Raw genomic sequence first — 24,061 nt, forward strand, 5'->3', positions numbered from 1 at the left:
CATGACTACTGGAAAAACCATAGCTTTGACTAGATGGACTTCTGTTGGCAAAGTAATGTCTCTGCTTTTTAATATGCTGTCTAGGTTGGTCATAACTTTTCATCCAAGAAACAAGCATCTTTTTAATTTCATGTCTGCAGTCACCATCTGCAGTGATTTCGATATTACCAAGACAGTGATAACCATCTGGCTTGGTTCACATCTGGTTTAGTCCACTTCAGTCGCTCAGTCATGTCCGACTCTTCACAACCCCTTGTACCACAGCATGCCAGGCCTCCTTGTCCATCACCAACTCCTGGAGTCTGCTCAAACTCATCTCCATTGAGTCAGTGATGCCATCAAACCATCTCATCCTCTGTCATTCCCTTCTCTTCCTGCCTTCAATCTTTCCCAGCATCAGGGTCTTTTCAAATGAGTCAGTTCTTCGCATCAGGTGGCCAAAGTATTGGAGTTTCAGCTTCAACATCAGTTCTTTCAATGAACCCTCAAGAGTGATCTCCTTGCAGTCTAAGGGACTGTCAAGAGTCTTCTCCAACAACACAGTTCAAAAGTATCAATTCTTTGGTACTCAGCTTTCTTTATATTCCAACTCTCACATCCATACATGACTACTGGAAAAACCATAGCCTTGACTAGACGGACCTTTGTTGGCAAAGTAATGTCTCTGCTTTTTAATATGCCATCTAGGTTGGTCATAACTTCCCTTCCAAGGAAAGTGTCTTTTAATTTCATGGCTGCAATTACCATCTGTAGTGATTTTAGAGCCCCCAAAAATAAAGTCAGCCACTGTTTCCCCATCTATTTGCCATGAAGTGATGGGACCGGATGCCATGATCTTAGTTTTCTGAATGTTGAGCTTTAAGCCAACGTTTCCACTCTCCTCTTTCACTTTCATCAAGAGGCTCTTTAGTTCTTCTTTACTTTCTGCCATAAGGGTGGTGTCATCTGCTTATCTGAGGTTATTGATATTTCTCCCGGCAATCTTGAGTCCAGCTTGTGCTTCCTCCAGCCCAGCGTTTCTCATTATGTACTCTGCATATAAGTAAAATAAGCAGGGTGACAATATACAGCCAGGTGTCAGCAATACATGAACCGTGAACTTCAAGATGTTCAAGCTGGTTTTAGAAAAGGCAGAGGAACCAGAGATCAAATTGCCAACATCTGCTGGATCATGGAAAAAGCAAGAGAGTTCCAGAAAAACATCTATTTCTGCTTTATTGATTATGCCAAAGCCTTTGACTGTGTGGATCACAATAAACTGGAAAATTCTGAAAGAGATGGGAATACCAGACTACCTGACCTGTCTCCTGAGAAATCTGTATGCAGGTCAAGAAGCAATAGTTAGAACTGGACATGAATAGACTGGTTCCAAATAGGAAAAGGAGTACATCAAGGCTGTCTTGGTTATCTTCAAATAGAAAGGAGAAGCTAATCAATCTTATTCTCATCCTTTATGTTATTTCTAAGCTGCTGCTTCATGATTCATTTGAGCTTTACACCAGCTGCTCTATTTGGCTGTTGTATTACTGTCAATACTTCTCTTGTGGACTGGCTTTACTTTCATATCACCTCCTGTTTTGTTGATTTAAAAATCCACATAAATGAACTGATTTCCTAGATTTCCCTGATTTCCAAGATCTTGTCTTTATCATGCCATCTATTATACATAAAAATGTACTCAACTTCGTCACAAGGTATTCTGTTACTGCACTCTCCAATTCCTTACCTAACATGTCCTCCACTTGCCCCCTCATAGCCTTCAGTTTTCTGTTGCTGATTTAGTTCCACTTGGTAACCTTTTACCTTTTCCTTATCATGGACTAGTTTGACCCCTTTGACGCCTACCTGGAAATCCCATGCCACTGCACTTTTTTTTTTTTTTTTTTTGGCACAACTGTATTTAAGCATAAGAAACAACCAGAACAAACCTCCCATATTTTAAATAAGTTATGAACTGTATTCTTCTATATAATAGGCATAGTCCATTGTTCTGGGTCTTTGTTTATGGTTCCTTTACAGTTCTCTTTACTTGAAAGGGAAATGGAGGAACTTGAGTGCATTGAGAGAACATGTTAAGCAGATGAACTGGAGAGACTGCTAATAACAGCACTGGAGAATAGAGAGCAAGTTTAAAATAACAATTGCATTCTACTGAGCAGTCAGATTAGAGAGTGAGGCTCTGACATTACTATGAAGAGTAATTTCAGTTTGGAGAACATGTTTGTGAAATCTGGTTAGATGACAAGTATGGACAAGCATCAGTTTGGTAGAGATGTTCTCATGAAGGTTCTTGTTACTAAGTCAAGGCCCCTCTAAATGGTCGAGTTTACATGAGAGGAACTTGAGACTGAGTAACCTTAGGGAATAGGCCTCATACATTAATACTTATGGTGGTTGGTGCTAGTGATAAAGAACCCGCCTGCCAATGCAAGAGACATATGAGATGTGGATTTGATTCCTGGGTCAGGAAGATCCCCTGGAGGAGGGCATGGCAGCCCACTCCAGTATTCTTGCCTGGAGAATCCCAGAGGAGGAGCAGGCTAGTCTATAGTGTTGCAAAGAGCTGGACACAACTGAAGCGATTTAGCATGCATCAATACTTACAGCTAGGGCCTTCAGGCTTAGTTCTAGGATCCCTGTTTCCCAGACATAAAAAATTAGGTTTTCAATCCTAGCTGCCTCAGTGCCTATGTGCACAAGTCCAATGTTGGTCTCATTATTAAATAAACAATCCACTTGTGAATGAATTGTTTTCCAAATGTTAATTTGCTTTCCTATGTTGTGAACCCAGAAAGTTTTCCCACAATCATTGTAAATTCTAATCCCAAAAACCAGTATGACACTTTATACGCCTAAAGTACTATTACCACTTTTAAGAGAAAATGTGTTCATAATTACAATTTAGAAAGCTAGGAACATATATATTTCTATAGGCCTAGGGACTCTTCTGGTTCAAATCCAATGATGATATTCTTATGTCTTATACAGGGATTATGGACAGAGGGACAGGAGATAGGGGCACTAGGGAAATGGGGGTAGAGTCTTTTACAGAAGGAGGAGGTGGATAAAGACAGGGCTGGGCAGAAAAGTTGTTAGGACTAGTTAAAGAGTGGTGAATTACCCTTCTTTTTTCTCCTCTACCTCTTCTGTCACTATCTCACCACTTCAAACCCACTGACCAGCTAAAAGTGAGAGACGAGGGGACTGAAGTTGGGTGGGGTGGGGTTGGAACGTAGTCCTAGGAACGAACTGTGGAGTTTGCTGTGGCAAAGCAGAAAGGAAAAGAAATGAACATCTCAGCAGAGATTAAATATGATTTCTGTAAAGAGATAAACAGACCAGGAGCTATATGTACTTCTGTGACTTGCCTGCTACCTAGTACAGTAATCATCATAGATTCTCATCAAAAACAGAATTTACTCAGTAATATAGGGGAAATGTCAACCAGTTTTCAGTTAATTTTTTTCCTGAAGCCTGAAGGAAAGAATCACTAATCTTTGGCTCTTTTAATATGCTCAAGAAAGTATACAAGTCAAAAAATTGTAAAAGAATTCAGAACACAGAGGTGGGAAAAAAGAGAAGTATAAAACAGACAACACCAGCATCCCTCCCCTAACACACACACACACACACACACACACAAAGCATGCACTCAGAAGATCCCTGGGAGCATTGGAATGTAGGTGGGTCTGTTTTGAAACATTTAAATTTGAAGGGCTAGAAAGGCCATCGTGAAGCCCTAATTTTTAGGCATGATGGTGGTCTAATTCCCTGTTCATTGTAAAGAGCTGCTGGCACATGTCCCCTGAAGGGCTTTCCTCATGCTAAAAATCTGCAGTGGCCTGTATTCACGCTTCCTCACTTCACTGGCAACTGATTCAATGCAATGTTTCTCAAATCATATGGCACATCAAGTGACGGTGGAGCTACAGAAATGAAGATTCTCAATCCCCATCTCAGACCTAATGAAGCATAGTATCTGCAAGTGGGACTCAGGTATGTTCAACAAGCACCATAGGTGATTCTGATGTTCACTGATGTTGAGGACTCACTCCTGTAATGAACAGTACTTAATGAACTGTAATGACCTGCACTTAGGCCTCTGGTCTCTTCCTTTGTGTAATACTGTAGCTGTGGCATCATCTCCATAAGCAAGAATATCCTCATTTTTACAATGGAGAATCATTTTAATTTATAGAAACATTTTAGAAATTAAATGAGAAAAATTCTTTACGTGTCAAAATATTCAGTGAAATTACTGGCATTCTGACCTCCCAGTGTCTGTCCTTGTGTTTCCAACACAATACCATCAGCTGCCCAACTGAATGAACTTTCTTTAGGTTGGCTTGTTTTGTCACTGGTGCTTGCAAACCACAGGCACTCTGATTAATATGTTCTATTCTAAATGTTTTCTCCCTTTTGCCTTTCAAATATCCCCATCAAACCTTTATCTTTAAAATCTTTCCTGACCACTTCAGACAACAGTGATCTCTCCTTCAGAATTTATAGCACTTACTGCTTGTCAAGTGCCACTTTAATTCTATAATATTTGAACATCAATTCTACTGTCCTGCAGCCTTAACTAAATAGGTGGACCTATTATCTTCGAAACTAGGTTGTAAACTCTTTTGAGAAAAGGAGCACACGGTGAATTTTTTATGAAATATCCAAGGTTTCCATATAGCTATAGTGACTAACATTTTGTCCTGATCATCTCATAGCTAGTATTTCTCCCTAGCCTGAATTCTGTGAGATCACACAGAACCAGATTTTTCTGTTCTGTGGGTAGTCTGATGTTGAATAAGAGCTGAGTTCTGTGTAAATGACTCCCCACACTCTTTACATGTATAGGGATCGCCTCTGTTATGAATTCTCTGGTGTTTACTAAGATCTGACCTCTGTCTGAAGGCTTTGCCACATTCATCACATTGGTAGGGTTTCTCCCCAGTGTGGATTCTCTGATGCTGAATGAGGCTCGTGATTTCTCGGAAGGCATTCCCACACCCATCGCATTTATAGGGCCTCTCTCCGGTGTGCATTTTCTGATGTTCCTTGAGGACTGATCTTTGAGTGAAAGCCTTCCCACACTTATCACATTTATAGGGTCTCTCTCCAGTGTGAATTCGTTGATGTTTTATAAGACTTGTCCTCTGAATAAAGGCTTTTCCACATACATCACACTTGTAGGGTTTCTCTCCATTGTGGATTCTCTGATGCTGAATAAGGCCACTCTGACTGAAGGACTTCCCACATTCCTTACACTGATAGCATTTTTCTTTGTGGTGGATCTCCTGATGGGAAACAAGGGAGGAGTTATAAACAAAGGCTTTTCCACACTCACTGCACTCATAGGGCTTTGCCCCAGTATGAACTCCTTGATGTTGGGTAAGAATTGAACGCCGACTAAAACTTTTATTACACTGAGTACAATGATAAGGTTTATCTCTTGTGTGGATTTTGAGATGGTGAAAGAGGCCTGCTTTCTGGCTAAAGGCTTTGCCACATTCATTACAGTGGTAGTGTTTCTCTCCTGTGTGAAGTCTCTGATGTTGATTAAGAGCTGACCACTGGCCAAAGGCTTTGCCACACTCATTACATTTATAGGGTTTCTCTCCTGTGTGTATTATTTTGTGTCGAATAAGCACAGTTCTCCCACGGAAAGTTTTTCCACATTCTTTGCATTTGTAGGGCCTGTCTCCAGTATGGATCCTCTGATGTTCTATGAAACATGAGTGTTGACTAAAAGCTCTTCCACAGACATCACATACATAAGGTTTTTCTCCTGGACAAATTCTCTGGTGTTTAGAAAGATCTAAGTTCTCAGTCAAACTTACTCCATTTTTATCACATGTAGGTTCTTTATCTTCCCTTGAATATTCAGAAGACTCTCCTGTTTTTTCTTCAGATTCATATGTTTTTTCATACCTAGCTGGTTGAGACATTTCATTTTCAAATTTGCTAGCTATATTCCCATATTGTTTCATTTCTGGAGAAACTTCGTGCTTTAAATTCCTATGCTCATTTCTAGTCTCAATATCTGAAATTAAAAATGAATCATACTCGTTAGTTTCTTATGGTTGCAAAAAGCAACTTTCATTAGGCAACATAAAATTATTCAAATGAAAAATTACAGAAGAACTTAGAGATCCCACATGACTATAAAATGGCACTAGAATACAGAACTAATAAACTCAAGCACTCCAAAAACTGTTAAGAAAAAGACCAGTAACCAAATAGGAAACTGGGCAAAGAAAAAAACTGATGGCTTCCAAGAAAGGAAATAGAACAGCTCTTAAACACAAGAAAAGATGCCCCCCCTCACAATAAGGGAAAAGCAGATTTAAACAATATTGAGTATAATTTTCACCTATTGGATTTGCCAAAAGCTTGATGTAACACTGTGCTCACGACATGAAAATCAAACATTGCCAGTAAGAGTGTAAATTGATCCAAGCTTTATTAGAGGGCAATTTGACAATATAAAAATTACAAATATATATATAACCTTTGACCTAGTAATTCCACCTAGAAGGAATTTATGCTACAGATATATTCACACATATGGTTATTTATCACAGCACTATTTGTTATAGTAAAAGAGTGGGGCCAACTTAAATGTTATTAGCAGGAGAAGACTAAGTTAATTGCATGATATAGTCATATTGTTGTTGTTTAGTCACTAAGTCCTGTCTAACTCTTTTGTGACCCCATGGACTATAGCTCACCAGGCTTCTCTGCCCGTGGGATCTCTCAAGCAAGAATACTAGAGTGGGTTGCCATTTTCTTCTCCAAGGGATTTTCCTGTCCCAAGGATTGAACCCTTGTCTCCTGCATTGGCAGGTGGATTCTTTATCACTGAGCCACCTGGGCTCATATATTTTAATATTTAGTCATATATTAATATTTAGCAGCTGTTAAGAAATAAAAAATGCAAGGTTCTATAATCTTAGTGATAAAGAGAGGAAAATATATTAGAATATGAGAAATATACATATATGGTTAAAAATCTCTAGGACACACAAGAAACTAGTAACAGTGACAATCTATTTCAAAATAGAGGTAAGGAGACCAAATGGCTATGGTAGTTGAGTGGCAGGAAAACTTTTCACTGGGTAAACTTTAGGTTATTACTTTTTTCAATAATGTGGATTTTCACCTGTTTTTAAAAAGTAAGTGAAAAAACAGAGAAAGTGGAAATAAGGAAGGTACATTCTTTCACCACTTCACCCACTTTGAACATTTTGCCACATCTGCTTTATTACTCCTCCTCTTTACAAGAGTAATATATGTATGCGTGTATATATATATAAAATATATATGTGTGTGTATGTATACACACATATATGTACCTTTCTCTGAACCATCTGAAAGTTAGCTGAAGAGATCAAGGGGCAAAGGTTTATTTACTGAAGGACACAGAATAAATTGCAAGACAGTGGTATTGTCTGGTAGGATAAAGGCTATACATAGGAAGGAAGTCAGTATAGAGGAAAATAACTATCAGAAGGACTAAACTAAGTGTTTTCAAATAAAATACAGCCAGGATTTAGAAAATAGTAACATAAAGAGAAAAAAAGTTTCAGAGTGATAAACCACGCTGCCTCAGGTCTATGCATGAGCCATCAGAGTTCTTGAGAGACCTTCCTGACTTTTGTGCTCACAAACAGCACAAAGTACAAAAGAGTCCCAGGGTCCTACGTTGGTTCCCATCTTACCCTTCCTCCCAAGATGGGTCTTCCTTCTTTACCTTGCTTCTGTTGGGCTTCAAGTTCTGCAGATTCACACTTTGGCTGGGCTTGCACAGACAGAAGGCACATTCTGGGTTCCTGTTCTGTTCTTAGAGGTACGATCTCCTGTAAGAACATTTCCTGTTCCTCACTGCGGACTGAGACCTGAGGCAAATGAGATATAGCTTAGAACCTTGCTCTGGTAACATTAAACAAGAATATACTATCCAGGGCACTAGCACCCAGCTCTCTGAAACTTGAAATAAACTTCTTTCCACATAACAGCCTGCCATAATCCTACTCAAGGCCAATACAAATGTCACCTCTTCTGGGAAATCTTCCCTTCCCCAGTTGGAAGTAATTTCCCCTATCTTGACAGTTAACGTATATTAAATGTACCACTTTTACATTTTTGTCTATGCTCAAAGAATTAGAGAAGTGACAAAGAGAGGGAAAAGAAGGTAAAAAGAGGCAGAGGCAGAAAGGAGTGGAAAGGAATTTATGGGGAAATAAGACAGAAGTGAGAAAGAAGGAAAGGAAGGGGTAAAAGTAAAGGGAAATAATGAAAGAAATTACAAAGAAAGACAAAAGGGAACAAAGGAGAAAGAGAAAGAAAAGAGGGTATGAGAAGGAAAGAGGAAAGGAAAGAGAAATCTCTCATATTCCTAATAGGCAATGCTCTTCTGAGGTTCCCATCCCCCTTCTTTCTCACGACCATCTCAAAAAAATCCTCTCTCCTTCACTTTACCTATCTCTACTCTCTTACTCTTCTCCTTTCCTTCTATCTTAGAGGAAGAAGTCTTTTCTTTTTTAAGGCTTGTATCTCTACTTTTGCCTTCAATCTCATCCCTTTCTGCTTCCCTTTGACCCTTGCTCCTTCAATTAACTCATTTACTCAGCAATTTCAAACACTCTGTAGCTTCCATTCCTCCATGGGCCCATTGCCTCTTGCACTTAAAAAAAAAAAAAAGAAAAAAAGGTTTTCCCAGCATGGTAGTATAAAAACAGGAATCGGAATCTAATTACATACTCTGTTTCTTGCTCAGTATCGGTAGCTCTGTCACCTTGGGCTAGGAATCATTCTGAGATTATATGACATGCATGTAAAGCACCTCACACAGGCATGTGATAGGCCCTCAAATTACTTCCCCATTCCTCTTCAATAGCTTGCCTAGTGGCTCAGACTTTAAAGAATCTACCTGCAATGCAGGAGATCTGGGTTCAATCCCTGAATCAGGAAGATTCTATGGAGAAGGGAATGGCAACCCACTCCAATATTCTTGCCTGGAAAATCTCATCGACGGACAGAGGAACCTGGCTATAGTCCATGGGGTCACAATGAGTCAGACATGACCGAGCAATGAACACACACACACACACACACACACCCTTCAATGGCTCAAGTTTGTAAATAAAAAATTACCATACACTGACACTATTTCTCTGACAGTTTCATTTTGTAATCTTTCCCTCAGAATAAGAGCCAAAATCAGCAGAATACTATCTCAAATGTACAGAAAAAGATGTTTTGCTACTTCAAATTTTGGGGTGTGTGTGCTCAGTCACTCAGTCCTGTTCAACTCTTTGCGGCACCATGGAATACAGTTCAGAAGGCTCCCCTGTCTATGGTATCTTTCAGACAAGAATACTGGAGCTGGTTGCCATTTCCTCCCCTAGGAGATCTTCCCAACCCAGGGATTGAACACACATCTCCCAAATCTCTTGTACTGCAGGCAGATTCTTTACCACCAGCACCACCTGAGAAGCCCTCAAATTGGGGGAGAAGAGAGCAAAAAAAGCCCAGTACAGTGAACTCTGCCTTCTGTCCTTGGATCTTTGACTAGGCCTCATAAACCACTAGCTACCCACAGCAAGCCTCAAAGGAAAGGACTGGTTGGCAATACAAATTCATCATGACTAAAACCAAGTTACTTCTGCCTACACCTAAGAATCGCATTCTTTCTTTTGGTTCTCTTCCTACCTCCCTGGCCACTCTCCAGTTTCCAGTCTGGTTACTCCCCTGATGCTCTTTTTGTCTCATGGCTTTAAATACCATTCATATTCCAGCAAGTCCCAATTTTGTATTTCTCAAACAGATTTCCACTCCCCACCCCCACTGAATCCCAACTCTTTATATCTAGTTGCTTGCTCAAACTTTCTACTTGGATTCTAATGAGAATCTCAAAATTAACACATCCAAAACATAGCTTTTGTTTCCTGTTCCTCTGCTCCAAACCTACGTCTCTCTCAGTCTTTACCATCTCAGTGAATGACGAATTCATTTTACCTGATGTACAAACCAAAAACCTTGGCATAATCTTTAACTCACTTTCTCTCATATCCTGCAACCTATATAAACACAAATCTTCTCAAGCTCTATCCTCAAAATGTATCAGAATCCAATTACATCTTGCCACTTCCAATACTATTATCCTAGTCAGGCACCAGCATCTCTTGCCTGGATTACTGCTTATAGCCATAGCCTCCTCAACTGGTTTCTCTGCTTCTAACTTTGTTCCCTATGTTCTCCTTCCCCTCCCCCAGGCCCAATGTAGAACTTTCCCAACATAGAAGCTAGAGTGATTATGTTAAAATTAAAAACTTTAAATTGGAATTAAAAGTGAGACTGGGGCTTCGCTGGTGGTCCAATGGCCAAGACTCTGTGCTCTCAATGCAAGGGGCACAGGTTTAATCCCTGGTTAGGGAACTAAGACCTGCATGCCACATGGTGTGGCCAAGAAAAAAGAGCAGCAACTCTCTAAACTTTTTCACTGGTGCACTCTCAGTGCCTAGTAAACAACAGATGGCCAATAAATATCTGCTGAATGATGCTGCTACTGCTGCTAAGTCACTTCAGTCGTGTCCAACTCTGTGCAACCCCATAGACGGCAGCCCACCAGGCTCCCGTCTCTGAGATTCTCCAGGCAAGAACACTGGAGTGGGTTGCCATTTCCTTCTCCAATGCATGAAAGTGAAGTCGCTTAGTCGTGTTGGACTCTTCGCAACCCCATGGACTGCAGCCTACCAGGCTCCTCCATCCATGGGATTTTCCAGGCAAGAGTACCAATTCACTTTCCCCTACGATCTTGAACTTGGTTAGGAGTGTTTCCGTTATACTAGTCTTTCAAGCTTGAAAATCCCTAGTGCTTAGCCTAGAATAGACTGCTGAGTAGAGTTCTCCATTCTTTCTTCCTTCTTTATACCTCCATCTGTATAATTTTCAATTAATTTTTACCTAAGATATGCCTCTTCCTTTGCAGTCACACTTTCATGATCCTATTTTCAACTTAGACCTTTTTGCCACATGGTCCTTCCCTCTTCAGGCTTTGTACTTCGATGCTAGATTATACTTCCTTTTCATTAGCACTGCGATTATCTAGCAGTATTCTTCAGCAACTAGATGCCAATAGTACCTCCCAACTTTAGGACAATCAAAAATGCCCCAAGACACTGCCAAATGCCCTTTGAGGTACTGGTTGAAAAACACTGTCTTTATCAATGTTAAAACAAAACAAAATGGTCCAACATAATTTGCCTCATTTTTTTTTTTTTTTTTTTTTTTGGTATCTTGGTTTTAGTAAAACTTACTTAGACTCAGAGAGAACAGATTAGGAGCTTCTGTCCTACAGAATGAAATCTAAACTCCAGAGGTTGATATTCAAGGTCCTCCAATCTCTGTTTTCAACTCTTGTACTGACATCTCACCTTTTCAACTCAACTGGGCTTTCAACCACTCAAAGAAACATGGGTCCCCTCCATGCCCCTCCCCCCTAACTTTCCACTCTGCTCCTACATCTCATTCCTCTGAGATGGTGACTTTGATTTCTCAATCTTTTAATCCTTTAATGGAGACAAGGCAGAGGATATATCTGCAAAACCTTATTTCTTAATTACTTGTGTTGTGCAGAAAAGATGTCCCTTTCAAGAGGCTGCTGCCCACCCTTTAATCATCTAACATTTTCTCTGTACTAGAAGTCTGTTTCTGGGCAGCATTTCACCAAACAGAATTTTGCAGCTTAATAAAGAAAATACACAATCTTTCCACAAAAAAGATATAAATAAGTTAGGATTACATTAACCAACGTTCTGTGACACTTAGGCCCCTTTCTGATGCACCAATTTTGTCAAGGATACATTTTGTGAAATAGTATCATTCTGGCCTAGAAATCCATAATTCACTTCTCAGACACCACATCTGTATTCTCACCTGATATCCTGGCTCATCCAACTCTCTCTCTAAATCCTCCAGCACAGTCACCACCTCTTCCCCACTCTCTGGATGCTGTTCCTGGACCCAGGCTTGGAGCTCCTCAGGCAAGATGGTCAGGAATTGCTCCAGCACCAGCAGTTCCAGAATCTGCTCTTTGGTGTGGGTCTCTGGCTTCAGCCACTGATGGCAAAGTTCCCGGAGTCGGCTCAAAGCCTCACGGGGCCCAGATGTTTCCTGGTAGCAGAACTGCCTGAAGTACCGTCGGAAGACCTCCCTGCTGTGGGTGTTGTTCTTTTGCAGGTTCTGATCCTGTGTAGTGGCATATTTATGCTCCTCCTCCAGCTCCTCTTCCTCTATCTTTACTTCCAAAAGTTCTTCCTGGTCTTTCTTGGCCTGGATAGACCAAGTATATGCCATCATTGCTATACAAAAGCTTATCAATGCTTCAAGCAAAATCTCCTGTGTCGTTTCTTTCTGGCTGGAACTGAGGGAGAAGCTATCATCATTAACCCAAACTACACCATAAACAAAAATTGCAAATTCTAAGAATTTAAATATGCACTTTGAAAGCTGCCTCCAGGGTAATCTACTATACTCAGAGAAATGCTCTGATAAAAAAGACTCAATAGACTAATTAAAAAAAAAGAATAAGTAAAAGGTGCTAAGTTGTTTCAGGATTTTCAGGACAAGAAAAGTAAGACTAAGAAGGAAATATTTCCACTTAGTAATAGAAAAAAGGAGAATTAAATGGAATAAACAAACATTTAGAGCAAACAAATTATAATAAAAAGCTGAGACATCCTTGAGTAGTTGCTTTTTAAATTCTTTAAAAACTCAGATGATGCATAATGGGAAATCATTGTCATAAAAGCTGCAGTTACATGAATTTATTTCTGCAGGGACTTAATCTCTCTGCTCCTGATTCTTTATCAAGCGAAAAAGCTGGAGACACTGGTTTTTCAGGCCCTCTTCTACCCTAGTATCTGTAATTCTAAATATAAAGGGATGCTTGAAAAAGAGGCCCTAGGACGTGGGTCAGCGCCTGTGACCGACTAGTATTCGGAAATGTCAGGTGGCGCAGAATCAAGAAGGGTACACAGCGCGAGGCAAGCCTAGGAGGTATGAGGCGCACAGCCGGGTCTCCCCCTCATTCCGGGCTGTGACCCCACGCTCAGAGGGCTGGGGACTAGCTTCTGCCTCAAGTAGCTTCTCGCGGACCCACCTGGGCAAGTTAGCACCGGAGGACGCCCCGCTCCAGCCTGGCCCGAGGACGGCCAGCAGCCCACCCGCCGCGTCCGCAGCAAAAGCTCGCTCAACCGCAGCCCCAGGAGGCCAGCAGAAGTTTCCCTCCCGGATTCAAGGGGGTGAAGTCTCGAACGGTTTCCGAGCCGGAACCCACCAAGAGCGACCCACAAAAGCCGGAAGCGGCCGAGGAGTACGGAAGATCTGGTCACTTCCACCGCCACTCTAGGAAGAGTGAGCTCGCTACTCGGTAGTTCTCCCGTGCACTCTCGAGAGGTGACTACGGAGGATTCACAGGCCCGCAGTTTCACGATAGTTTTCGCCTTCTGCTAGTCTTCCGCTTGCTAGTATCCCCATTCCTCCCAGCTGATGGGTGGTCGAGGCATGGCAAGCCTATCTGAGCTAGGTAAATCCTATGCTTTTCCACTCACGTTTATTTGGGTTTCAGCACCCTTGATACTAAAGATGTCTCAAAGGGATTTCTCCTGAGGTCTTCCAGACTCAGGAGGGGACCTCTTCTACACACTTCTCAAGGGTCAACCTGGCAGTTTCTGCTTACTTTTTCACCTTCTGCAGTTCCCTTTTATGCGCTAATGATAATGGATATACATCTGAAAACCCATAGAGTTCAATGGGAAAACTAAAGGATAATTTAATAAAAAGAGTCCGACTCGACTGAGCGACTTCACTTTCACTTTTCACTTTCATGCATTGGAGAAGGAAATAGCAACCCACTCCAGTGTTCTTGCCTGGAGAATCCCAGGGACGGGGGAACCTGGTGGGCTGCCGTCTATGGGGTCACACAGAATCGGACACGACTGAAGCGACTTAGCAGCAGCAGCAAAAATATAAAATTAACACACTGAAAGCAGTACTTTCCTATGTGCAAATAACCAGTGATTAAGTTACAAGATATAATGGAAGAGAATACCTAATTTATAATAGTAACGACAGCAGCAGCAACAAGAGAAAGAAAGAAAATAAGTGGGACCAAGTTTAAGAAAAAACTGCAAAACCTGTATGGGGAAAACCTCCTGAAAGGCCAAATGTATAGTTAGACAAATAGAAAGCCACATGCTAAAAAGACTGCTGAGAGTCTTGGTTCAAAAGACTCAACGAAGAAGTCAATCTTCTAAAATAAAAGTATCAACAAATACTGTTCTAGAGTTAGACAAATTGATTATAAAGTTCAAATGGGAAAATAAGAATAGCCATGATACCCTCTGAAGAACAATACTGAGGGACATACTTATCAGATATTACCACAAGTTATAAAGTCCCTACAATTGAGTGTGATACTGTGTAAGAACAGACAGAAATAGACCACACCCCAGGATTCTTGCCTGGAGAATCTCATGGACAGAGAAGACTGGCTGGTTACAGTCCATTGGGTCACAGAGAGTTGGACATGACTAAGTATGCACGCACCACACACTAGACTGAGGTACATATGGATATTTAGTAAATGACGGTGGCATCTCGAATCAATGGGGGAAATGAAGGGCTTGTAGATAAGCTGTATTAGGACAACTGATAGCCATTTGGTCAAAAGTAAAATTGCATTAATATCGCCCATCACATATCACAATCAGGATAAATTCCAAATGGATCCAAAAAAAATGTAAAAAATATACCTATACATGTATTAGAAGAACACGAGTAATAATTCAAACATCTGGGAACAGGAAACCTTGCCTCAATTTCCAAAAACAGTAAAAAAAAAAATAATAATAATAAGTAAATCTGCCTAAAAATAAAATGGATTGGTTATCAAAAAATACCACAAAGAAAAGTCAGAAGAAAAATGATACACTGGAAAAATGTTTGCAACATATCACAAAGGGCTAATATCCCCAATATATAAAGGGTTCCTAAAATATTTCCTAAAAAGAAAATAACTGAGGACTTCCCTGGTGGTCCAGTGGCTAAGACACCAAGCTCCCAATGCAGGGGGCCTGGGTTTGATCCCTGGTTATCGAACTAGATCCCACATGCCACAACTAAGAGTTCACACGCTGTAGTAAAGATCAAAGACCTCACGTCCCTCAACTAAGACCTGGCCCAGTCAAATAAATAAAATATTTTTTAAAAATAAAAGAGAGAAAGAAAAGAAAAGAACCAATAACCCAATGGAGAAAATGGACAAAGGAAATGAAGAGTTGACAGAATAAGAAATTGTAGCAGTGCTCAAATGTCTGTAAAGATGCTCAACTTCACTCCAAATATAAACATACAAACTAAAATCTACACTCAAGTACCATTAGTCATTTTATCAGACTGGAAAAAATTCAGAAGTTTGACAATATACTCTATTCATGAGGAAAGATGAGCTCTTATGCACTCTTAATTGGAACACAAAATAGTACAGCCCCTATTTGGAAAAATAGTAAAATGTAGCAAAATTGCTTACATAAGTTTATTCTTTGTCCCTGCAATAGAAATCCATCCGAAAGATATAATGACAGATCTACAAAATACATATGCATAAGGTTATTTATTTAGATAGTCAAGCTAAAAGACTGGAAACAAACCTAATGTCCATCAGTAAGTGACTGATTGAATAAACTGTGGCATAACTACCGAGGCAGCTATAAAAAGAACGAGAAGTATTTTGATGTACTGCTATAGAGTGACTGTTGGGTGCTGACAGCAGACCACTGGTGGTAGGTAGAATAATGACACCACCTGCCCCACCCTCACCAAGAAGTCTACTCCTCACCTAATCTCCAGAACCTGTGAATTTATTATGTTACCTGGCAAGAGGGAATCAGGTTGCAGATAGAATTCATCTAATTCTATCCAACTGACCTCAAGATAGGTTTTCTTAGTTGAGAATTAACTTTTTTGTTCCAATAAAGCTTGACTTCTGCACACTGAAACTTGAATTCAATATTACTTTCTCTACTCACAAAACACTATGCTTGTATTTTTTTTTTTCAGGTTTTAAAACTTTTTATTTGCATATTAAAAAATTGTGCATTCCAATAATTAAAATCATTTGAACAACAACAAAAAAAAATGGCACTCTGATTAAACTGCATTTTACAGCCCGCAGAACACCTTGGACCAGCTTTTTACTCTAGATTTCACTGTCGTCCCACCCAGCTTCCTCCTTCACCAACATGCAAGTTCTTTTCCTTCCCTGCCAGCCACACAGGCAGATGGGAGAGGCAGGAGCGGCCTACGTTGTCAGTAGTTCTCCATTCTTTGATGTGAAAAGGGGTAGCACAGTCATTTAAACTCGATCCAACCTCTTTGCATCTTACAAAGTTAAACAGCTAAAAGAAGTAAAATAAGAAGGCAATGCTTGTGGAATGTACAGTGCATACTGGCGGCGCACGCTTCATTACGACTCGCCTGCTTGCTACTCCTGTTCAATCGTTTCTTTCGAAGGCAGTGGATTTTTCTCTTGCGTTTCCGTTTTCTTCAATTTCGACTTATCGAACTTCTCAATCTCAGCCATATCGGGTTTGTCAGACATGGTTGCAGAGGGCGCGGAGCGAACTGAGAGCGAGTGAAGTCGAATCTGCGCTGTGGCCGCCGCCAAGTGCCCTGTATTTTGTTTTTTAAAGTTAAATTTTATTTTAATATAATTGTAGATTCATATGTTTTAACAAAGAATGCAGAGATCTCTTTACCAAGTTTCTACTAATAGCAGTATCTTGCAGAACTATAGTACAGTCACAACCAGAGCATTTACATTGTTACAGTCAAGATACAGAACATTTCCATCACTACATTAATCCCTTTTATGAACACACCTAATTCCCATCTTCTCATTAATGACTGGCGACCAGGACTCTGTTCTCTGCTTCTATAATTTTGCCATTTCATATTTATTTTTTCATTTGTTTTCTTTTTTGACAGAATTGTGCAGCTTGTAGGATCTTAGTCTGCCAAATCAAACCTGATTTGATCACTGCAGGCTCTCTGCAGTGAAAGCACGGAGTCCTAACCACTGAACTGTCAGGGAATTCCCACATTTCTCTATTTTCTTTTTCTTGGCTTCTTGTAGGTTACTTTAATAAGAAGTCATTTTTCCCTTTTTAATTGCATTTTGATTTATCTATTTTTAGTATTTTGTTGCTGTTCAGTTGCTAACTAGTGTCCAACTCTGTGACATCACGAATAGGCTCCTCTGTCCTCCACTGTCTCCCAGAGTTTGCTCAGAATCATGGCCATTGAGTCTGTGATGCTATCTAACCATCTCATTCTCTGTCGCTCCCTTCTCCTCCTGCCCTCAATCTTTCCCAGCATCAGGGTCTTTTCCAGTGAGTCATCTCTTCACATCAGGTAGCAAAAGTATTGGAGCTTCAGCACCAGTCCTTCCAAGGAATACTAAGGGTGAATTTTATTTAGAATTGACTGGTTTTATCTCCTTGCAGTCCGAGGGACTCTCAAGAGTCTTCTCCAACACCACAGTTCAAAAGCATCAGTTCTTCAGCACTCAGCCTTCTTTATGGTCCAACTCTCACATCCGTGCATGACTACTGGAAAAACCAAAGCTTTAACCATATGGAACTTTGTCAGCAAAGTGGGGTCTCTACTTCTTAATATGCTGCATAGATTTGTCAGCATTTCTTCCAAGGGGAAAGCATCTTTTAATTTTGTGGCTGCAGTAATCATCTGTAGTGATTTTGGAGCCCAGAAAAATAAAATCTGTTACTGCTTCCACTTTTACCATCTTTGGTAAATCTTTTTATACACTTTTTTTTTTTTTTAAGTAGTTGCTCTAGGTTTCCAGTTATATATACATGCTTATCACGTTCTATTGGTATCATCTTTTTACCAATTTGAGTAAAGTATAGAAACCTTACTTTCCTTTACATCTCTTGCCCTTCCCACTTATAATTCTCTTTATTAGCTATTTCCTCTAAATATATTTAGCACTACAGCAGACAAAATTACAATTTTTGCTTCAACAGTTAAACATAATTTAGAAAAATCAGGAGAAGTAGGAAAGCTTGCTGTATTTACCCATATTCTTTCTTATTCTCTATTTAGAGATTGTCCTTTTGCCATTTTTTTTTAAATGTAGGCTTCCTGGTGACAAATTCTACATCTTACTCATCTGAGGACGTCTTGATTTTTCTGTTCACTCCTGAGGGATGTTTTCACCAAGTACAGGATTCTGGCTTGATAGTTTCTTTCTTTCAGCTCTTTAAAAATACCATGTCAGTCTCTTCTGGCCTCATTACTCATAAGAAATCTACTGTCATTTGAATTTCCTCCTACAGATGTCATTTTTCTCTGGCTGCTTTCAAAATCTTTTTGCTGTCTTAGGGTTTGGGTAGTTTAATTGTGATGCTGTTTTGAAAGGATTTCCTTGGGTTTGTCCTGTTTCCATTTTGATCAGCTTCTTGAATCTGCAGGTTTACTTCACTTGCCAAAATTGGTGACTTTTCAGCCACTATTTTAAGTAATTATTAAGCCCCATCCTCTTTGGGACTTCAGTGATATGATCATTACATCTTTCTACAGTTGCACAAGTCCCTGAAGTTCTTTGGATCACTGTACTAGTTTCCTTTGGCTTCTGTAACAAATTACCACAAACTTGTGGCTTAAAACAACAGAAATTTATTCTGACAATTCTAGGGGCCAGAAGTCTACACTCAAGGCTCTGTCCAGAGACTCTGAGGTAGAGACCCCATTTCTTGTCTCTTCCACTCCTGGTCATCCCTTGGTGTCCCTGGGGCTCGAGGTCACACCACTCCAATCTCTACCTCCATCTTTACATCACCTTTTTCTGTGTGTCTAATTTCCCTCTGCCTCTCTCTCATAAAAATATTTATTATGGCATTCTGGACCCCTTCTGGATAATTCAGGATAATCTCCTTTTCTCAAGATCCTTAATCACTTATTTAGCCATATAAAATAATATTCACTGTTCTGCCACATAATATTTATAGGTTCTGGTGATTAGGAAGTGAACGTATCTTTGGGTGACTATTTTTTCAGCCTACTACCCTCTGTTTCTCCTTTTCCCCATCTCCAGCTTATTTTCTCTGTTGTTAGAATTGGGTTATTCCTGTTGTTTAGTCTTCTAGTTCAGATTTTCTCTAGCCTCCATCCTGTTGTTAAGGCCACCCACAGAGCTTTTAATATTATAACTGTATTTTTCAGTTCTCAAATTTCCACTTGATTTTTTTTTTTTACATTTTCTATTTACTTGCTAGGACTTTCTATTTCCTTGCTGAGGGTTTCTTTCTATATTTTCACTTCTTTTATATGTGTTCACAATTTCCCATTGAAGCTTTTTTTTAAAAACGTTTATCTGGCTGCACCAGGTCTTAGTTGCAGTACACCAGATCTTTGATCTTCTTGCAGCATGCAGGATCTTTAGTTGCAACAGAAGTGACGTGAAGTCGCTCAGTCATGTCCAACTCTTTGCAACCCCATGGACTATAGTCCACCAGGCTCCTCCGTCCATGGGATTCTCCAGGCAAGACTACTGGAGTGGGTTGCCATTTCCTTCTCCAGGGAATCTTCCCGACCCAGGGATCGAACCCAGGTCTCCCGCATTGCAGGTGGATGCTTTAACCTCTGAGCCACCAGGGAAGCCCCTAAGTTGCAATATGTGAGATCTAATTCCCCTACCAGGTATTGAACTGGAGCCCCCTGCATCAGGAGAGCAGTCTTAGCCACTGGACCACCAGGAAAGTCCCTCATCAAAGCTTTTTTTTTTTTTTTAATCATGATTGCTATAAATTTCTGTTAATTCTAAAACCTCTGTTAATTCTAAAACCTCTATTCGCTTGGTGTTGGCATCTCTTTTCATTCCATTTGCGATCTTCCTGGTTCTTGGTATTTTGGATTTTTTATTGCTATTTTGTACTGTGTTATGAGACTGGATCTTAATTAAACCTTAGGTTTTAGCTGGTTTTCTCTGAAACTACTGTGGCAGGGTAAGTAGGGAACGGTGACACTAAGGCAACGTCAGAAAAGGGCCAGTGAGGTCTGGACTTCTACCATCTCTCAGCAATAACTCATCAGCGCTCACACAGTGTCTGTGGTGACCACATGGAACTCAGAATTTCTACCCCTACCCAACAGTAAGGAGAACCTAAATGGCAATCAAGCAGAAACTTGGACTTCTACATTTACCTGACAGTAATGAGCTGCCACCCTCCTCTACTTCCCCTGCCACACTTTTGAATCTGTTTTCTTAGCCACAGAAAGGAACGAGCACTTCCCTTTGCTTTGCAAAACTGTGAGGATCACGTTATAGTTTTTATTTTTTTAAGAACTAAACCTCTACAAATATGTAATCATGACCATTACTATAAGAGCTTTTCATGAAAACTGAGAAACTGCTCAGTTAAGTTCACGAAAGGTATAAGAAACCATCTTTTAGCCTTAAGGGTCCATCAACTGATGGACACTGGAGGAGTTTCCCCGCTAGTAAATGCACCTCCTTCGAAAACCAGATGGTGCGCACAGACCCAGCCCTGTACCCTGTTTGTGTTTAGCTCTCTGCATCGCCGAAACCTACAGAAGCTCCAACATGGAAGCGAGTCCGGTCCTGAGGGATCTATGTAAGGCAAGGAAGAGGAACCCAAGCCAGGCCTAGGAAAAGAGGACAACACCCCCAATCCAGCCCCAAGATCTCTGCAGAAGTAAATGGCAACCCACTCCAGTATTCTTGCCTGGGAAATCCCACAGACAGGGGAGTCCGGCGGGCTGCAGTCCATGGGGTCTCAAAAAGAGTCGGACGCGACTTGGCGACTAAACCACAAATGGAGCATCCAGCCTCGGGATGAACCAAGTTTCCACCTACTCCCAGTTACAGTCCTGAGTCAACCAAGGAAAGGGGTATTTAAGCCAAAGCTCACACCAGGAACTGGAAATACGTCACAATGCTCAAAGGCATCTCCGTCGGTTCCTCAGCCGCCTCTCTAGGAAACTCAGAGGACCTGTCATTTTCGTGGTTGGTCTGGCAACTGAGTTAAATTCACCCATTCTAGTCCATCTTAGTTTGCTGATTCCTAGAATGTCGACATTCACTCTTGCCATCTCCTGTTTGACCACTTCCAATTTGCCTTGATTCATGGACCTGACATTCCAGGTTCCTATGCAATATTGCTCTTTACAGCATTGGACCTTGCTTCTATCATCAGTCACATCCACAACTGGGTATTGTTTTTGCTTTGGCTCCATCCCTTCATTCTTTCTGGAGTTATTTCTCCACTGATCTCTAGTAGCATATTGGGCACCTAGCAACCCGAGGAGTTCCCCTTTCAGTATCCTATCATTTTGCCTTTGCATATTGTTCATGGGGTTCTCAAGGCAAGAATACTAAAGTGGTTTGCCATTCCCTTCTCCAGTGGACCACGTTCTGTCAAACCTCTCCACCGTGACCCGTCCGTCTTGGGTGGCCCCACATGGCATGGCTTAGTTTCATTGAGTGAGACAAGGCTGTGCTCCATGTGATCAGACTGGCTAGTTTTCTGTGAGTATGGTTTCAGTGTGTCTGCTTTCTGATGGCCTCTCGCAACACCTACCACCTTACTTGGGTTTCTCTTACCTTGGACGTGGGTATCTCTTCACGGAAGTGCAGCCGCTTCTCCTTACCTTGGACGAGGGGTATCTTCTCACGGCCACCCCTCCTGACCTTGACCATTATATCTACTACTGTGGGCAGGAATCCCTTAGAAGAAATGGAGTAGCCATCATGGTCAACAAAAGAGTCCAAAATGAAGTACTTGGATGCAATCTGAGAAACGACAGAATGATCTCTGTTCATTTCCAAGGCAAACCATTCAATATCACGGTAATCCAAGTCTATGCCCCAACCAGTCATGCTGAAGAAGCTGAAGTTGAACAGTTCTATGAAGACCTACAAGACCTTTTAGAACTAACACCCAAAAAAGATGTCCTTTTCATTATAGGGGACTGGAATGCAAAAGTAGGAAGTCAAGAAACACCTGGAGTAACAGGCAAATTTGCCCTTGGAATATGGAATGAAGCAGGGCAAAGACTAATAGAGTTTTGCCAAGAGAATGCACTGGTCATAACAAACACCCTCTTTCAACAACACAAGAGAAGACTCTATACATGGACATCACCAGATGGTCAACACCAAAATCAGATTGATTATATTCTTTGCAGCCAAAGATGGAGAAGCTCTATACAACAGCAAAAACAAGACTGGGAGCTGACTGTGGCTCAGATCATAAACTCCTTATTGCCAAATTCAGACTTGAATGAAGAAAGTGGGAAAAACCATTAGACCATTCAGGTATGACCTAAATTAAATACCTTATGATTATACAGTGGAAGTGAGAAATAGATTTAAGGGACTAGATCTGATAGACAAAGTGCCTGATGAACTATGGACAGAGGTTCATGACATTGTACAGGAGACAGGTATCAAGACCATCCCCATGGAAAAGAAATGCAAAAAAGCAAAATGGCTGTCTGAGGAGGCCTTACAAATAGCTGTGAAAAGAAGAGAAGTGAAAAGCAAAGGAGAAAAGGAAAGATATAAGCATCTGAATGCAGAGTTCCAAAGAATAGCAAGGAGAGATTAAGAAAGCCTTCCTCAGCAATCAATGCAAAGAAATAGAGGAAAACAACAGAATGGGAAAGAGTAGGGATCTCTTCAAGAAAATTAGAGATACCAACGGAAAAGTTCATGCAAAGATGGGCTCGATAAAGGACAGAAATGGTATGGACATAACAGAAGCAGAAGATATTAAGAAGAGGTGGCAACAATACACAGAAGAACTGTACAAAAAAGATCTTCACGACCAAGATAATCATGATGGTGTGATCACTCACCTAGAGCCAGACATCCTGGAATGTGAAGTCAAGTGAGCCTTAGAAAGCATCACTACAAACAAAGCTAGTGGAGGTGATGGAATTCCAGTGGAGCTATTTCAAATCCTGAAAGATGATGCTGTGAAAGTGCTGCACTCAATATGCCAGCAAATTTGGAAAATTCAGCAGTGGCCACAGGACTGGAAAAGGTCCATTTTCATTCCAATCCCAAAGAAAGGCAATGTCAAAAAATGCTCAAACTACCACACAATTGCACTCATCTCACACGCTAGTAAAGTAATGCTAAAAATTCTCCAAGCCAGGCTTCAGCAATACATGAACCGTGAACTTCCAGATGTTCAAGCTGGTTTTAGAAAAGGCAGAGGAACCAGAGATCAAATTGCCAATGTCTGCTGGATCATAGAAAAAGCAAGAGAGTTCCAGAAAAACATCTATCTCTGCTTTATTGACTATGCCAAAGTCTTTGACTGTGTGGATCACAATAAACTGTGGAAAATTCTTCAAGAGATGGGAATATCAGACCACCTGACCTGCCTCTTGAGAAACCTATATGCAGATCAGGAAGCAACAGTTAGAACTGGATATGGAACAACAGACTGGTTCCAAATAGGATAAGGAGTACGTCAAGGCTGTATATTGTCAACCTGCTTATTTAACTTCTATGCAGAGTACATCATGAGAAACGCTGGGCTGGAAGAAGCACAAGCTGGAATCAAGATTGCCGGGAGAAATATCAGTAACCTCAGATATGCAGATGACACCACCCTTATGGCAGAAAGTGAAGAGGAACTAAAAAGTCTCTTGATGAAAGTGAAAGAGGAGAGTGAAAAAGTTGGCTTGAAGCTCAACATTCAGAAAAAGAAGATCATGGCATCTGGTCCCATCACTTCATGGGAAATAGATGGGGAAACAGTGGAAACAGTGTCAGACTTTATTTTTTGGGGCTCCAAAATCACTGCAGATGGTGATTGCAGCCATGAAATTAAAAAACGCTTACTCCTTGGAAGGAAAGTTATGACCAACCTAGATAGCATATTCAAAAGCAGAGACATTACTTTGCCAACAAAGGTCTGTCCGGTCAAGGCTATGGTTTTTCCAGTGG

General features: G+C 40.7%; 3 protein-coding genes across 4 annotated transcripts in view; all 3 read right to left on the minus strand.

Annotated features, from left to right (window-relative positions):
• ZSCAN23 (zinc finger and SCAN domain containing 23) overlaps positions 1–24,061 on the minus strand; it is a 42,503-nt gene that overhangs the window by 5,290 nt on the left and 13,152 nt on the right. The window lies entirely within an intron of this gene.
• Positions 2,093–14,098, minus strand: ZSCAN12 (zinc finger and SCAN domain containing 12). 2 transcript variants are annotated; one of them, XM_055570948.1, is made up of 5 exons: positions 13,160–14,097; positions 11,935–12,421; positions 7,748–7,892; positions 5,835–6,037; positions 2,093–5,291 (listed from the first exon to the last, which is right to left on the minus strand). In XM_055570948.1, exons 2-5 carry the CDS (start codon positions 12,355–12,357, stop codon positions 4,755–4,757), a joined length of 1,308 nt encoding a protein of 435 aa, XP_055426923.1. In that variant the 5' UTR covers positions 12,358–12,421; positions 13,160–14,097; the 3' UTR covers positions 2,093–4,754. The 2 variants fall into 2 exon arrangements, with proteins under 2 accessions (XP_055426923.1, XP_055426922.1); XM_055570947.1 differs by having other exon boundaries at positions 2,093–6,037; positions 13,160–14,098.
• Positions 16,197–16,762, minus strand: LOC129645650 (thymosin beta-4-like). The gene has a single exon (XM_055570962.1). The coding sequence runs from the start codon at positions 16,658–16,660 to the stop codon at positions 16,544–16,546; it is 117 nt and encodes a 38-aa protein (XP_055426937.1). The 5' UTR covers positions 16,661–16,762; the 3' UTR covers positions 16,197–16,543.

The sequence above is a fragment of the Bubalus kerabau genome, chromosome 3 (assembly GCF_029407905.1).
Source record: "Bubalus kerabau isolate K-KA32 ecotype Philippines breed swamp buffalo chromosome 3, PCC_UOA_SB_1v2, whole genome shotgun sequence".
NCBI lineage: Eukaryota > Metazoa > Chordata > Mammalia > Artiodactyla > Bovidae > Bubalus > Bubalus kerabau.